This window comes from Lasioglossum baleicum, chromosome 8 (assembly GCF_051020765.1).
Source record: "Lasioglossum baleicum chromosome 8, iyLasBale1, whole genome shotgun sequence".
Taxonomy (NCBI): domain Eukaryota; kingdom Metazoa; phylum Arthropoda; class Insecta; order Hymenoptera; family Halictidae; genus Lasioglossum; species Lasioglossum baleicum.
Genome location: NC_134936.1, coordinates 14067491 through 14083378, shown reverse-complemented (window position 1 = coordinate 14083378; position 15888 = coordinate 14067491). Strand labels below are relative to the sequence as shown.

The 15888-nt window shown below is 52.7% G+C and overlaps 1 protein-coding gene across 1 annotated transcript; it reads left to right on the top strand.

The window, feature by feature from the left end:
- Positions 1-5182: 5182 nt before the first annotated feature.
- On the top strand, positions 5183-15309 carry LOC143211267 (uncharacterized). The gene is made up of 4 exons (XM_076428765.1): positions 5183-5484; positions 8404-8544; positions 9843-10441; positions 10825-15309. Exons 2-4 carry the CDS (start codon positions 8427-8429, stop codon positions 12589-12591), a joined length of 2484 nt encoding a protein of 827 aa, XP_076284880.1. The 5' UTR covers positions 5183-5484; positions 8404-8426; the 3' UTR covers positions 12592-15309.
- Positions 15310-15888: the final 579 nt, after the last annotated feature.

Genomic DNA, 15888 nt, shown 5'->3' with positions numbered 1-15888 from the left:
TGTTCGATTTTTTTCCACCTCCTGCTCCTATCGACCTGTATTCGCTAAACGATTCTAGATTAGTTTCCGGGAGAATGTTTAAAAGAACGATCGTCAGAGATTGAAGTATCGAGATGTCGAGCGAACGAAGTTTACCCTACGCCCCAAGTAAAATGGAGGACGCCTAAATCAATAACTGCGCAGGGACGCGGAATGTGAGCTGCAGGGAATGCGGAGCAAAATATTCCACTCAAATGTATCGAGTAGTATCAGAATCGGCTTCGATCTATCGGCAAAAGCCTAATCATACCTCTATCGATGCGTTGATTGTTCGATAAATGAGAATTTCGTTGCGCGATAACAGTTACGCACCATGAGTGTGCACTTTGCGGCGTAGGTAGTCGACAATGACGCAGCTACAAAGGCGTTCAATGCAAACGAAGTGCTCTACTGCGGACTTAGAAACATAGGATCACGAGCAATTTTGAAGCTATACTACCAAAAGATGGCTGTGAAGCAAGCGAGGGTACGGGTGGCCCTGCTCCGGGTCACTGCTCCGGCTCCATGAAAGCCGGGGCCAACGAAACAACGCCTATTCGGGGCAAGCCAAACGAAGAGAACAAGATCAATGGTTTCTTTGACGTCGCTTTCCCCGAATCATTGCCCTACGGAGCAAAGAACGTTCATTGTCTCGTGTTCATAAGTTTGTACATTCCGTAGACTACTAGAAAAACAATGATAAAACTTCCGAATCGTTGGGAGGCCCTGAAACGCAAAGAGAAAGGAGAGAGCTAGAGAATCTTTTAACCGTATTCTCACGTAAGAATCGTTCGTATATCGGATTGTTCGATGCTCCGAACCCAAAAATATATACGACAGGTCGGTAATGATGGCCGAGACTGTAACGAGCAGATAAAACTGAAATTCGAAGAAAGTTGGTGCAGATTTTTGCAAGCGTTCTAAGCAATATCAACGAGGAGACGCCTCTCGGCGGCCATCTGGTGGTTGTCGGCTAATTTACGGCAAGACGTATCGAATTAGAAGTTGGCGGCTGATGAAATTTTTTAGGGGATTAGTTAGCGAAGAAGGAAACGAAGGAAAGAGGAAGGTAAACCGGATGTAGAATCACTGCGGGAGATTCGGAGCGAAACGGGAAGAAGAAAGCAGTGGAGAGGCAGCGCGCGCAGACGGCAGGCGGGGCCGCAACTGCGCGCAGCCGTATGGGTGGTGAGAGTGGTCGGGGCTTAACGCCATTTTACCGGCTGTAACCATGCCCATCAGTCCGCCCATGAGCGGCGATCGACCAGAGAGCCGTGTTGGTCCGATGGACGCAAAACCGGGTTCGCTCGGCTTGATTGTCTCTTTTCAAGGCGACGCGACGGTCGCTACGGAGCAAACTACCGCGTCGCCGCCGATCGATCGGTCGGCGTTCTTCTCGTTCTCCCGTCCTCTCTCTCTTTCTCTCTCTCCCTGTTTTTCTCTCGGCAACCCCGGGCGTCGCGACGCCCTGCGCTTTCTTTCTCGCATGATCTTCGCATCGCTATTAATCCATCGATCCACTGATCTTTCTTTGACGATTACTTGCACCGTGCAGATACAGAACCGAAGATGCACGATCACGGTGAAAAAAAGCTTCTTCCTCAGTAATAAATTGGAGCATCGTTTATGTAATTGTCGCGATGCTCTGTTCGATCATTCGTAACGCTGTGAACACTATGAATCCATCGATCTACTGATCTTTCTTTGACGATTACTTGCACCGTGTCGAACAAAATCGAAGATGCATGATCACGATGGAAAAAGTGCTCCCCGGCAATTAATTGGAGCATTATTTATGCGATTGTCGCGACGCTCTAATCCATTCATTCATGATTACTTGCACCGTGCAGATACAGAACCGAAGATGCACGATCACGATGGAAAAAAAGCTTCTTCCTTAGTAATAAATTGGAGCATCGTTTACGTAATTCTCCCGACGCCCTGCGGTTTCTTTCTCGCTCGATTTCCGCAACACTGCTCTTTCTTTGACGATTACTTGCACCGTGTGGAACAAAACCGAAGATGCATGCTCACGATGGAGAAAGTGCTCCTCGGCAATAAATTGGAGCATTGTTTATGCGATTGTCGCGACGCTCTAATCCATTCATTCATGATTACTTGCACCGTCTGTAACAGAACCGAAGATGCACGATCACGATGGAAAAAGTGTTCCTCGGCGATAAATTGGAGCATTGTTTATGTAATTGTCGCGACTACCGATGTTACGATGCAGTGGAATGCAAATTCCGTTGCATAAGGGACTGAAGAGAGCCTGGAGAGACTGAGGGAGGCACGGTGGAATATCAATGACGAATTAACTCGGACTATGCAGGTTAGTAGATCGAGTAAAGGTTACGCTTTTTTAGTAACTTCTTTAGTTGCATAATTGAAGCGAGTTAGCAAGATTTCGGAGTGGAGAAGGCGTCGTTCAGCGAGCCTGCGCTGTTCCACGCGATTCGATCTCTGTACCCTATTATCGATCCTCCAAATCTTCAAGCTTCTGTTATGCAAAACGAAGTACTATTCTGAAGACAAGATCCTAATATCCTAGATACTGGAACCCTTCCAAAGGGGCACTGCGGACACAAAGAGGATGTACCAAAATTCCAAATACTTCGAAAGTCGGTGCGTAGCTGTGACGTTCCACGTCGCAACGAACGCGCACGGTGCGGCCAATCAGGATCAACCGGTTACCGGGTTCTATAAATAGCGGGACAATTTAAATTTACAATAGCGCGCGATGTATCGTCGCGCGAGTCACTGTTATATAGGTGTACACGGGATACTTCTCGAATACGGTTCGGTCGGTGTCGTGCCACGCGTTATCGGAAGACGGCGTGTATGTGTGTCGGCGCGTACGCGTAAGTACGTAGCTGCGTGCGTGGCTATCATCGAAACTAGAGTAACGCCTTTGCGAGCGTGCAGGCGCAAGCGGAATGCTCGTCGGCTATTTTCTTCGATACAGAGATCGAAGTTACGAAACTAGAGGCCAGGAAGTATGCATAATGGATCGAGCCGCGTCTACCAGCACGGAGCATACGAAACGTCGATTTCCGGGACCTTGAATTTCGCGGCACGGTAACCTGCGTGCTCGTTCGGTATCGGCTCGATGAAAACGAGAAAAAACGGAAAAGCCGGGGGATCCGATGATGAAGAACGTTTCCGATGATCGGCCACGTTCTCTGGAGCCGCCGTTAGGTCGCCGCACATTTATCGCGCTCGTCCGTCGACGTAGTTTTATTGTGGCACGGACAAGTCACCGTTCTTAACACGCCGCTGCTCGAAAGCTGCTTTTTATGCTCGATGCGCTGCGACCGGCACTCGGTGCATCCGATAATTAGAGTGACGTTCGAGAATCGGTCCGACGAGTATCTCCCACTGATTTACGATGAACTTGGGGGTCTTCGTGCGAAAGTAGCAGATACTTCACCGAGTAATTGAAGACGTCTCTGCAGAGGTGTCTGGTCATTGCCCGCTGGCTCTATTTGCGTCGTACGCGCCAGGCAAACATCGAATGACGAGATTCCTAGGAACGAGTTGGCGGAATGGGGGTCTCTGCGCTAAACTCTTTTAGCAAGCGAAGCAACCTCCGCAGGGGGTGCCTGGTCATTGCTCGCTAGCTCTACTTAGGCCGTACGCGCTAGACAAACATCGGAGGCCGAGTTTTCTGGAAATGAACCGAGGTTTGAGCAAACTTTATGCACTCTCCACTCAGTGTTCTGGACGAGGTGCCCCATTTTCCGATGAGGTATAGTCGCTGGGGGCACGTTATACAGGGCGGCCAAATCAGATAGTCTGCGGTCACCGAAGCGTTTGCCCCCGGGGCAAAGGGCAGATATCGATATCGTCTAGCTCCTGGGGTGTCTACGGCTTATTTAAGGGTTCCTCCTCCTCGAGGGTCACCCACACCTCAAACGGTTGGAGGGACATTTTACTTGGAACGTGAAGAGGATGAGAAAAAGGTGAAAAACACGGACGCAAATAACCATGATGGATAGGAGGCAAGATCGATTTCCTCGTCGGTGGATCGACGAATGAATCGAAGGTTTTGGGGGGCACGAGGGATCGAGGGAGACGATGGGGGGCTCGGAGGGCGAGTCGGATGAAAGGAGGAATGACAGGAATCGCGGAAAAGGATGAGGATCAGGGAAAAGGGGACCTCGCCGGTTCGTCGACGCTCGCCGACGCTCGGCGTCGCTCGTGCGGCTCCGTCGCAGCGAGGCGGGGTTTAGGCGGGGTCGATACGCGGCCAGAGCCGTGCCTTCCCGTCGTTTCCGTGCAGCGTCGTTCTAATCGCACCGTATCGAAATCTGGCAACGGCAGCGGCCGCAGTTCGGCGCCACCGCTGCACTCACTTGCTCTGCTCGCCGATCGCCTCCGCCGCCTCCGCTGCCTCCGCTGTCGTCGTTTTCGTTTTCGTTTTCGTTGTCGACGCAGCCGCAGCCGAATTGCTATATCATCGAGTATCGTCGCGGTTCGTTCGAGAGTCGTCCCGAGTGCAGCGAATCGAGAGAGTCGCGACAAACATATACAAAGAGAGAAACAGAGAGAGAGAGAAAGGGAGAGCGGTGTGTTACGTTGACGTCGAGTCGCGAGACGAGACCCGTGGAGAGTCCTCGAGGAGGAGGGAGGCAACGGAAGAGAGCGACAGAGACCGTGGAACAACGCACGATACAGGGTGGGGGAGGGAGGCGGTCGGTGGGGGAAGAGAGACCACGGAGAGGAGAGGAGGAAAGAGAAAGAGAGACAACAAGAACGAGGGCGAGCGCGCGCGCGCGCCTGTCGACCCACCGGTCGATCGACAACCACGTCGTGTCGTCGACGACGAGCACGACGAAGAGGAACGTGGCGCGCGTGTACGGGAGTGACGACACGTAGCGGAGCACGCAGTAGTGGATCGTAGGAAGACCGATCGCGAGAGCGTGCTAGAAGAGTAGAAAAGAGTATCAGGGGGAGAGAGAGAGAGAGATAGAGAGAGGTGAAACGTAAACCGCTCCGTGAAAGAGGGAGGGAACGAGAAGGATAGGCAGAGACGTATAGACGGACAGAAGCGGCGCGAAAGGAAGGAAGGAAGTGGAAGAAGGAGAGAATCGGGTCGAAATCGTGGCAGGGACATGTGCGCGGCGCTGTGCTCGCAGTCGGTAGGGACGTGATGGTACGTGGCTCGCGGCGGCGTGCGAGTTATCAGGATTACTCGCGCTCGCGGTCACGGGTTCGTGACAACGGCCGTGGCGAGGAGTGCGACGGCGTGAGCGACGACAACGAGGCGCGCTATCGCGGGAGAGAGCCTCGGGGCGCCGCACGCCGACGGACGGAGCGCTGTTGCCACCTCTCCTCGGCCGCTGCACCGCGAGAACCGATACGGCAACCAAGAACACCGTCGTTGCCACGTCCGCTGCTACGTTCCGCTGCCAGCCGGGACGGCAGCTCGCTGGCCACGACACGACCGTATCTCTCGCTTAGCTGGTAAGCAACCTATACACCGCTGGGTAAGCCTCTCTATACCGCCCCCGAAACGTCAGTTAGATCGCCGCGAATTCTCGCCCGATCGTCCTAACTCTATTATCATTTTAACTCCCATCGAAATTCGAACCGCGAGATATATTGTTCCCCCGGTATCGGAACCGCGAGATACCACCTCGATCCTCCTCGCCTGGAATAGCCGCCGTTAGTAAATACGTTCGCCGAGTGACACCGCGGACGACGGATTAACCCTCGGACCGCGGTGCCGTGGGTCCATCTTGACTTTCGCAAATTTTACCCGGTCTATCCGCCGCTCATGGCGGCTAACTCGACTGTTATTGCGGTCGTAACAACGTTTTTGCACGCGTATCCCGTTGGTCGGGTACCTATCCTCGCTCCGACTCCGAGAAACGCGGGTTCGACGAACCGGACGATTTCAGGTGGCGGTTGTTTGTATTGGATCCGTAAGATTCACGTTGCTCCGAGAATCCTTGAATGCGTCCGCCCGTGTTGGTAAACAACGGTATTCGGTAAAATACGCCTTAAAGTCGAGTCCACTCGTGAGAAATGAATTCCAACGATTCCTGGTCGAAGATACACCCTTTGTATACCGGAGATAGTCCTAGAAACACGAGCTACATTTCCGTGGCAGCGATGTCCGATCGGCGATACCCTTTTTTCCCATGTTGCGCGCTGCGTCGCGATCGAATATCATTTCCTCGGCCGTTTCTCCGGCTGCCTCGCGATCCTCGAGCGCAGAGAACGTGACCGGAATCGGGGAATAGAGCTTGTTCGTCCGAGCCGATGAAAAATTTCGATCGGGGACTCCCTCGGGGGAACCGCTCCGCGAGGATCACCGCGAACGAATTCGTCCTCTGCCGGCTTGGCGCCAGACCTTTCTCAAGTTCGAGTCCAGAGACCCTGCTACTGCTCCCTCCTCTTTCGTCTCTGTCACTCCTCTCTTTCTCTCACTCCTCCTCTTTCTCCGTTTGTCCCTCTCTATCTCTTGTTCTGTCTCTATCTGTCTCCGTCTCCCCCCCGTTTCCGCCGGCGTCTCTTCCTCCTCGTCGCTCTTACTCATTCCTGGTGACCCCACTTTCGTGTCTCCGCCGTGTTCCCGGCCTTGGCGAATCATTCACCAAACCGAAATTGCCTGAACACGAGTAGTCGGCTGTGTTATTCCCGTACGCAGGTGGTCGAGCCTTCCTTTCCGGCCAGTTTCGCCTGCCATGCGCAGTGACACTTGCCCCGTCGCGCTCGTGAGCTCTCGTCGCACGCGAGCCGTTTCCCAAACCATCCGAGACACGTTCACGGACTTCTCGTCGAAATTTTCCACGATGAAAACAGCGGGTCGATCCCGCGCAACAATCCTCGCGTCGGTCCTCGAGCACGATCCTCGTCGAGAACGTGGCCCATCGGACCGAATTGCGGCATCCGAGGCGCGATAAATCGCGGTGAGACGCAGATCCGCGCCGCGACAGTTCTAAAAACCTAGTTTTTCCAGGTCGACGTGGTGTCGCGTGACCGGCCGGTTTCACTGTCAAGTACCTTTCACGCGAGGACCTCGTTGTTCGTCTCGTGTTCGGCTCCGATAATCCCGCCTCTCGCGCCGAGGCGTTTCTTTAATCCGTGATAACCACGATCGAAACGAATCTCATTCGCGATCGATGATCCGCGAAGATAATTGGACATCGGTTGGCCTGCAGCTTGCGTAACGCTCCGTGAAACTAGAATAAAAAGTAGTAATCAATTGCGATACGCATCGAAGAGAGGGGAGTTTGTAGGACAAACGGCGACGAAGACAAATATTAACCTGCTAATCGGCGAGTATACTTTGCCTGCGAAAGAAAGCGCAAGCTGGCAGAACTAAATCGTAACTGCATTCGTTGCTCGATCTTCTCAGAACATTCTGTAACAATTTCATTAATAATTCGTCGATAAATTTCAAGATTGCAAAAGACTGTTTCGCGGAGATTTTTCAATTGACACGGCGAAGCCCAGGGATTACGATGTTATTGAACGGCGTGGAAAATTTTAGACATTGATACGTGGGTCAAGTAATGCTCGGAGTAGCGAGCGTGGCGCGGCGATTCGCGCGATTCGCGATTCGCTCGCGCGATACGATTCGCCATAGTTTTTCGAGCGATCCCGGCGACTATCGGGGTGCGGTACGCCGGCTGGTCTAGTCGAAAGTATTGCCGGCTTGTCGAGAGGCGAGGAAGGGATCGAGAGAAAGCATCCCCTTTAAGAGATAGACCTTAAAGTGGCGGCGTAACGCGTCCCCTCAGCAGGATTTCCACGAGATATTTCATTATTCTAAATATATCGACGGCCGGTGGCGAGTCCCGGTTAAACGTGAGATCGCCGGCTGGCGTGCACTCTAACCCGATTACCTGTGCGGATTCCCCGTGGGAGACGGCGCGGTTAGCTACCTGCGTTTCGGGATCTTCCGGCCGCCGAACGCTCTCTGCCTATCGGAACGCGTATCGACGTCACCGGTGTCGGTACTAATGACCCGCGTAACGCGATTTAATTTTAGATAAGCGAAAGACCGTCCAAATACCCGGTAGGTCCTCGAACAGACCGACCGCATCATCGGTCCGCGATTCAACCGACTTTTAACCTTTCGGCTACTGTTAGCCGCTACAGTAGCGAAAGTTTATGTCATCGGTCGTAGTTTGTGTCATCTTTTTGTGCGCTGCGCCACTACAGTGGCTTCCCGCTGGGTCCTCTTTCCCAATGGTACGCCGCTGTGCTGGATCGTCTGTAGAAAGTAATGCATATTACGCTGTTTCTGGCAAAGTTTTTCAATTTACACAGTCGTTTATGCAGAGTTATATCGCCACGCGATCAGACCCGCCGTAGCGAAAAAGTTAATCGCCCCGATCCGACAGCCGCGGATTAACGATCCGATCGTCACAGCTGTTTCAGAACCGAATACCGACATGGAGGCGACGGAGAGGGAGAAGCCGCTGGTTAAAGAGTTGAACGAACATATCGTGTGTCCTCTCTGCAGGGGATACCTCGTGGACGCAACCACGCTCGTCGAATGCCTGCATTCCTGTTAGTATGCTCTTCTATCAAACCGAAACACTGGCTACCGATCGATTACGAATTATAAAGAGTGTGCGTCGTTCGCTCGTTGGCATCCATACGCGAGGAAAAAGCGCGATCGACGGTGCAATAACGTACAGAACCTCCCAGTAACGCTTGCCACCGGAAATCGACCGGTTTTCAGCTAATAAGCGCGAAATCGAATCGATTTGCTCATGTCTCTCAATCAAAGAAGAAGAAATCGAGATTGACGAGTTCGAAGAATATTGACATCGATTTTAATATTCTATTTATTGTTTTTTTTTCCTGCGCGAAGAGATTCTTGCTCGCGATTATCGGGACGCCCTGTATAATCGCGCAATAAAGTCGTCGATCGCAGCACTCGAACTATCCGTACGCGTCGCCGCTCAGCTCCGCGCGCCGTGCCGTGCCTTGAACGGCCGCATCTACTTCGTGTGCGTGAAACACTCTGTACGTTTGTTCGCCCTTCTGGCGGGGCATCTGAATTCACGGAGGGTGACTAACCGCCGCTCTCCGTGCTTTCTAATTCGTCCGAGACCCGATTCTGCAGACTTCGAAAGCATCGACCGAAATTTTTCGAAATAATTTCACTTTCCGATCGGTCGCGTCTTAGCATATTTATCCTCGGAGAGGTTGATCGGAGAAGACGAGCGAACTCCGTATGCATCTTTTAATGATTCTTGATTTTCTACGCCGATGGTTCTCGCCCATCAAGTCTTTATTGAGCGTGAATAAGTAGGTGGCCGAAGTTGAACTGTAGATGAATTATGTCCAGTTTGATACTCTACGCAGTGGCATATTTTTATGGTTTATCAAACGACAGAGTACTTCTCGAGTCTTTATATATTCAGTGGTGGCAGGGGCCATTCAGTCAGAAAGGGAAACACCTATTGATTTGCTGATTCTGGCAAACGTTCGAACCTTCGATCGAGTGCCCTGTAGAGCTCGACTTTCTTCGATTACCTACTTGTTCTCCGATAGCACAGAAATAGTACGATGAGGACGAACGATGCACTTCGAACGTATCCACCAATATTCGGAAAAATATTGAAAGCTTTTAACCCCTTTGGTGCAATCGTTGGCACAGAGGCGGTGCAAGAATCCCGAGGCATTCCTCCGCTGTCTTTGCCTTTGTCCATACTTGGGACCAAAGGCAGGCTACTCCAACTACCGAGTTGCCAACGATACGCGCAAAAAGGGTTAAAGACGAGTTCGAGAAAGTTGCGTCGCAGAGTGTCGGAAAAAGTGGCGGCGAGCGTGTAAAGTACAAGGCGAACGGTGCTCAGTTTGCAGAGGTTGCATAGTCAGGCGGCTGAGCAGCGGAGCCCGAGCGTGTCCGGTGTGCGACGTCGCGACGTCTCCGCCCCTGTTGCCGGACGCGAAGCTGCAGAGGCTGGTGTATCTGTTGGTACCGGGCCTCTTCCGGTCGGAGCTCGAGCGAAGGCGCCACTTCCGGCTGGTGAACCCGCAGTGTCCACCTTTGGCCCCACCTCTGGGCGCACTCGAGTTAACCTTGGACGACTTCGTCAGCCTAAGCCTGTGCGAGCTCGATGAACCGGAAGAAGAGGCGCGCGGCGATCAGTCACCGGAAAACCGTGCCGGGTCACGACACAGACCGCAGGCCGCCGACCATACGAAGCGCGAAGAACCGACGGGTGTCAGAAGCACAAGATACCTCAAGTGTCCGGCTGGAGTGACGGTGCGACACCTGGTCAGACTGTTGATGCTGAAGAGGGGCTGGGAGGAGGCCAATTCGTCCGGGGTCAACAAGATAGAGATGCTGTGCGAGCGGGGCAACGAGGAACCGTGCGACACCTCGAACATGATGACCTTGGACCATTCGTGGACCCTGCTGGACCTGGCATGCATCTTCGGCTGGAAGAGGGTGAGTACTCTCGTCTTTGACCAGCCTACGACACAGAGTACAATCTCGAATAAAATGTGGAAGATCTATTACTTCTATTCCTACCTTAACCCTTTGCATAATGACTGTAGTATGAGCGAGTACGCTCGATTTCGTGTGCGCGAAATGAATGAAATCGTACAGAATGGAAATGTTCTGGGTCACAAGAGATGACTGGGTTCCGAAGTTAAAACAGCCTCGAGTGCAAAGGGTTAACAATAACTCTAACGTTCGAGTTCGAAGGAAAAACGTTCTACTTACGAGACAGTATAGATGGTAACCGAATTTCGCGTTTCACGTTTCGGACGAGCGTGCGACGCATCCAGCGAGATACCACAGGGTAGGCGGGTATTTTCACATTGCAGGACTTGCCTATGAAGCTGTTCTACCGGGTGACGCGAAAGGAGGACGGCTCGGTGTCGGTTTCGAGAGTGAGCCCGTACAACGACGAGACGAGCAAGGACGTCGCGGCGACCATGGAGAACATTCAAAGGCCGCCGACGCCGCCGCCGAGTCCCAAGCCAGTCCAAGAATGCGAAGTCGAGGCCCGCAGGATTTTAGAAAGTAGCACCGAGCCGGCTCGGTCCCTGGAGACGAATCTGGAACGCGACAAGGAGCCGAAGGCAAAGAAACCCCGTTGCGAGGTGACGCCGGTGATGAGGACGCCGGATTTGGTGCCGTTGCAGCCGAACCATGTGCCGGAGAGCTCGAAGAGCAAGGAGCTGGCCAGGCTGGAGCACCGGAAGCGCAGGAAGCGACGGAACAAACGAGTCATCGCTGAGATCACGACCACACCGAGAGAAGACCTTCTGAAGCTGAAGGTGCGTCTGACGCCGTGTCCGCCGAGGATAACGTCGACGTCGGCAGCCGGCCAGACGAAGGAGAAGTTATTGCAGATGAGGGCGGTCAGGAGGGAGAAGATCAAAGCCAGCGCGATGGGTCAGAGATCGACGAGCTCCCTGGCGCGCGAGGAAGGCGCGAAGGAGGGCATCGGCGAAACGGAGGAGACGATCGAGGAGATCATAGACAGCATACCCGACGAGGTGGTCAGAATCGCACAAAATATCAGCACACCGGTGGAGGAGACGGGAGCAGAGAGGCCGGAGCAGAGAAATCCGGCGACAGCCTGTAGGCCTCCCTTGAAGTCGAAGGAAGAACCGGAACCGGAGACAACGAAACTAACAGAGCCGGCCGAAGCTGAGCGGCCGAAGAAGGACGAGGAGATTCTGCGGCGACTTGGTCTGGTCGCGGTGAACGAAGCCAACGACAAGTTCCGCGAGAAGACGAAGCAGCGTGTCCAGAACAACGGCGAGAAGACCGACAGCCTAGATCGGGAGAAGCTCGAGAAGCAGTTGCGCGAGAGCAAGGCGAACCGGGTTAGAAGTTTGCTGGCCGAGAAGCAGATGCGCGACACGCTTAAGAGCATCAGGTCCAAGACAAAAGAGGAGCAACCACCGCCCGCGCCGGTGTCAGTCAACGCCACTCCGAAGAAGAAAGGCCCGCCGCCGCTCGCACCTCTGCGGGTAGCAAAACCGTCCGGCTTCGCGGCGTCCCGCGCCATTTTGGAGCCGAACAACTCCAAGTACGAGACCCCGCTGGACCTGAGCAGCGGCGGAACTACCGTGCACAATAACGTTCTCGACCTGTCGGCCAACCTGTCGGCTAACCTGTCGGCCAATCTGTCGGCCGGCAAATTCTCGACGTCCTCTTCATCTTCCTCCCCATCATCTTCCTCGTCTTCGTCTTCATCCTGTACCCCATCGCTGAACCCGAGGCCTCCGAGACCCGGAATCGCAACGGGAAGCCTGCTGCGCGGGAAGACGAAGGATCTGGATCAGCGACGAGGCCAGGAGTCGAACCTTGTTACGTTGTCCGACGCAGCGGTGTCCCTGTTGAGCGGATGCATATCCGACAAGAACTCCGTGGATCCGCTGGTGCTCAGCTCGGCGAACATCGCGAGCAAGGTCGCACTTCGGATACCGCAGCCCCATCAGAGAATCTCCGGCTTTGGGATGAAGATCAAGCCAAACCTCGGTATCAGGCACATACCCAACCCGCAGGCGGTGGTCGCCTCGCAGTACAGGAATCAAAGAGCCAGTTTCTTCAACGCCGCCTCGCAGCAACCCCCGTAAAGGAACCGCGAAGTACCCATAACAGCGGCTTCATGATGTCCGGTCTTCGCCGTCCTGTCGGCAAACGAACGTTGATCACTCGTGTAGGTAATGTTTTGTACTTCACAGCTGCGGCGATCAGGACTTCTTTACCCGTAATTAAAATATAAATGTATAATCGAGTGACGTCAAAATAGCAAAAGGAATAGTGATCGATATTGGTTTGGCAACCGGACGGCACGAAACCGGACAACGCGAGAGCGCTTCAACAGTCGACGAATAGGACACCTGTACCCGGCTACCCGTCTTCGATCCTGCTCCTCCAATACTTCCTATTATCGTTACACGTGTAAGAACCACTGCTCCTACTGAAAACGAGATTCCTATGTGACCAACCCAAAGGCTGTACGTTACCATATATATTTTCTTCTTCCCGCTTCCTGCGAAGCCGCGTCGTACACGCGCAATCCGACGCGTACCTCGACGATTTCGTCGAGACGCGGCGTGGGCGGCGAGGACACACGGTACACCCGGTAGCATGAACTAGAACGCCGCCCGGCTTCGAGAGTGAAAGTGTACGAAGATCCGACGCGGTGGCGGCTAACGAACCTTCTTTTACCCTTGTACGTGGACGAGTCTCCGCCAGGAGGACGACGCCGGCTTTTATAACGAACCCGAGACGCGCGAAACGTTTCGATTTTTACACGTGAGTAGAAAGTTTACACCTCGACGAGTAGATTAGCGTCGACTGGGCGATTAGCGTAAATTTCGGAAATTCTTGTACCTGGGAAATAGAGTGTTTTGAGGAGTTGTTTCGTTGACTGGATAGCTTTTTGAACGGTTGAGTCGAGTGTGACAGAGAAATTTGAAGAACTTGTCTCGGACAGGTGAGAATAAAGCTGAGATTGCCTTGTGTCCTCGCCCCCCCGAGGAATAAACGATGGCGGTGTTCGATCCGTTGTTACCTAGATATGTTAAGTTACGTATGTTTGTAATGCATGTATGTGTGTCTACCATCCACCATTACTCCCGAGTGGACGAATGATTTCTTGAAAACGGGTCGACGAATTCGACGAACGGCTCTACGATTGACCGACAGAGATAGATTAGGCGTATACACGTAAACGAACGGTGTTTAGGGGTTGCGTAGAGAGGGTATGGCTGGTGAATGGGAATGGGAATGACGGCTGGACGGGTAAGACGAATGCTTGTTGCACCCTCTCCCGTCCCACGTGTCGTCGCTCCTCAGAGATCTAGAGAGAAATATGTACTTCATAGAGATGCCAAAGAACTTCGGAGAACGTGTGCAATGTATTAGTTCAATTTCATTATCGTCTATTACAATATACATATAAAAATACATATATATATATTATAAATATATTATATATATTAATAGCGGATTTATCGCGGTGGTAAGCCTGTCAGGTTCGATTCGTGGCGAAAGGGTAGATGCTAGTCGTGACGGCGAAGCGTATTTGCGAATTGGATGAACGCGATTTCGAGCAGCCCCTGGATGATTGTACGAGATGTCGGATACGTTCGCGAGCACCGCGAGGCCATCTTTTATAATTGAGAAAGCCGTTTCGATCGCGAAAAAGTTTTTTATTTTATAGGGTTACGGACTCATATCGCTGTTATTGGTTCTCTGAATGATATACATATATTATGGTCGAGCGGTTCGGAATACGTTGCCGATCCGACGACAACGGCTAGCGATTTTTAATGCCGCGCTCTCGTCCCGGCGAGAACAGCAATAAAGATGAAACTTTTGACTCGAAGCGTTCACCAGGAATCCGGATCCTACTCGAACGATCAGAACTCTGCGCGTTAGCTAGGACTACCTACCGGTTTGTACTTTTTTAGAAGATTAACGAGCCGGCGTGGGCGCCGATTGCTCCGTGGGGCACCGTCTAGGCTCCGCTGGGAGCACCGAAGCCACGCCTACTCAGGGAACCACTTGCAGAGCGGACAGTCGTCGTCGCCCGCGTCTGTTTCGCAATTTTTAACAGGCGGATTCGTTTGGAAATTGCCGACGGAGACGCGCGGAAATTCGGGTATCGGGAAATAAAACGCAGTCGAACGCCATCACTTTCGATCGAGCTTGGCGTAATGAAGTATAAGTATGTCGTGTTTAGGAAATCCCACGTTAACGCGTCTCGGATCGGTCGCAGCCGATCAGTCCGAGTAGTTCTAGCGTTAATGAATCGCGGCCGCCGTGCAAACCAGAGTAGCGTAATTGTCGAGCGAGGACAGAGTCCAGGTGGGTATATGGATGAGCACAATGCCGATCGGAGTATTCGAAACGAGTCGGCGCTGATTAAAAGCGCGCCGCTCGCGAATGCGAACAAGAGACGAGAACGAACGGGAACTTTACCTACATACGTAGAACGGTGGTGCATTATATAATAATATTCGTGTAGGAAAGCAGCGCATCAATTAATAGACACATATGTGTATAGCTTGTACGTACGGTTATGATGTCCAATTATCTCGCTGCACGGTCGCGTGCAGGTACGCGTGTGCGTTTCATTCCCACACTCGAGAGAATGTGCGCGCGCGAACGAAAAACGAGAGGACGCGTCTACGGTTTCGCAAACGGAATCAGCTATCCGGGTTAGTAACGAAATTTCCGTCAATTAGTTTTGACGGTTGGGTCAGCGGCCGCGCGATTTCTCGATCAAGCTGAAAATCAAAAAGAGTGAAAGTTAAGAAGGGTGAGAGAGAGAGAGAGAGAGAGAGAGAGAGAAATAAAAAAAGAAACTGCCAGTTCGCGAAGACGAGGCTCGCCGGAGCTCGCCGGCGAGTTCAAAGGGACCCAGATTTTTTACACGTTATTTTTCTACGGGATTTTTTAAACGAAACCAGAGGGAGACAACGCGTTACGTTCTACCGCCACCATCGCTACACACCATCGATCAGAGTTTCCCCATCGATCCACCGTCTAATTATCCGCGATCCATTAGAAGCGAGACGACCTTCGTTCGACGTTCCGATGATTCCCGAAGACTGCAGGTGTCGCGCGATTCTTTCAATAGCGGACTCGACGAAACAGAAGATCGATCGTTTCGCGAAATTCGAAACGCTCGGCGTGTTCTCCTAATTGCGAGTTCGCGGCTCCCGAAAGACTTCAACGCGCAGGTACGCCGTGGCCCGCGGCACAAAGTATGTACCGAGGGATCCAGAATTCTTCCGATCGATTCGAAAACCCGCCCCCCTTGTTTCGCGGTTGATCGTCAATCCGTCTCGGAAACGTGGCCCGACAACGAAAAAACCTTTCGCGACACTTGGACCAACCGGAAACAGAAAAGAAACAGA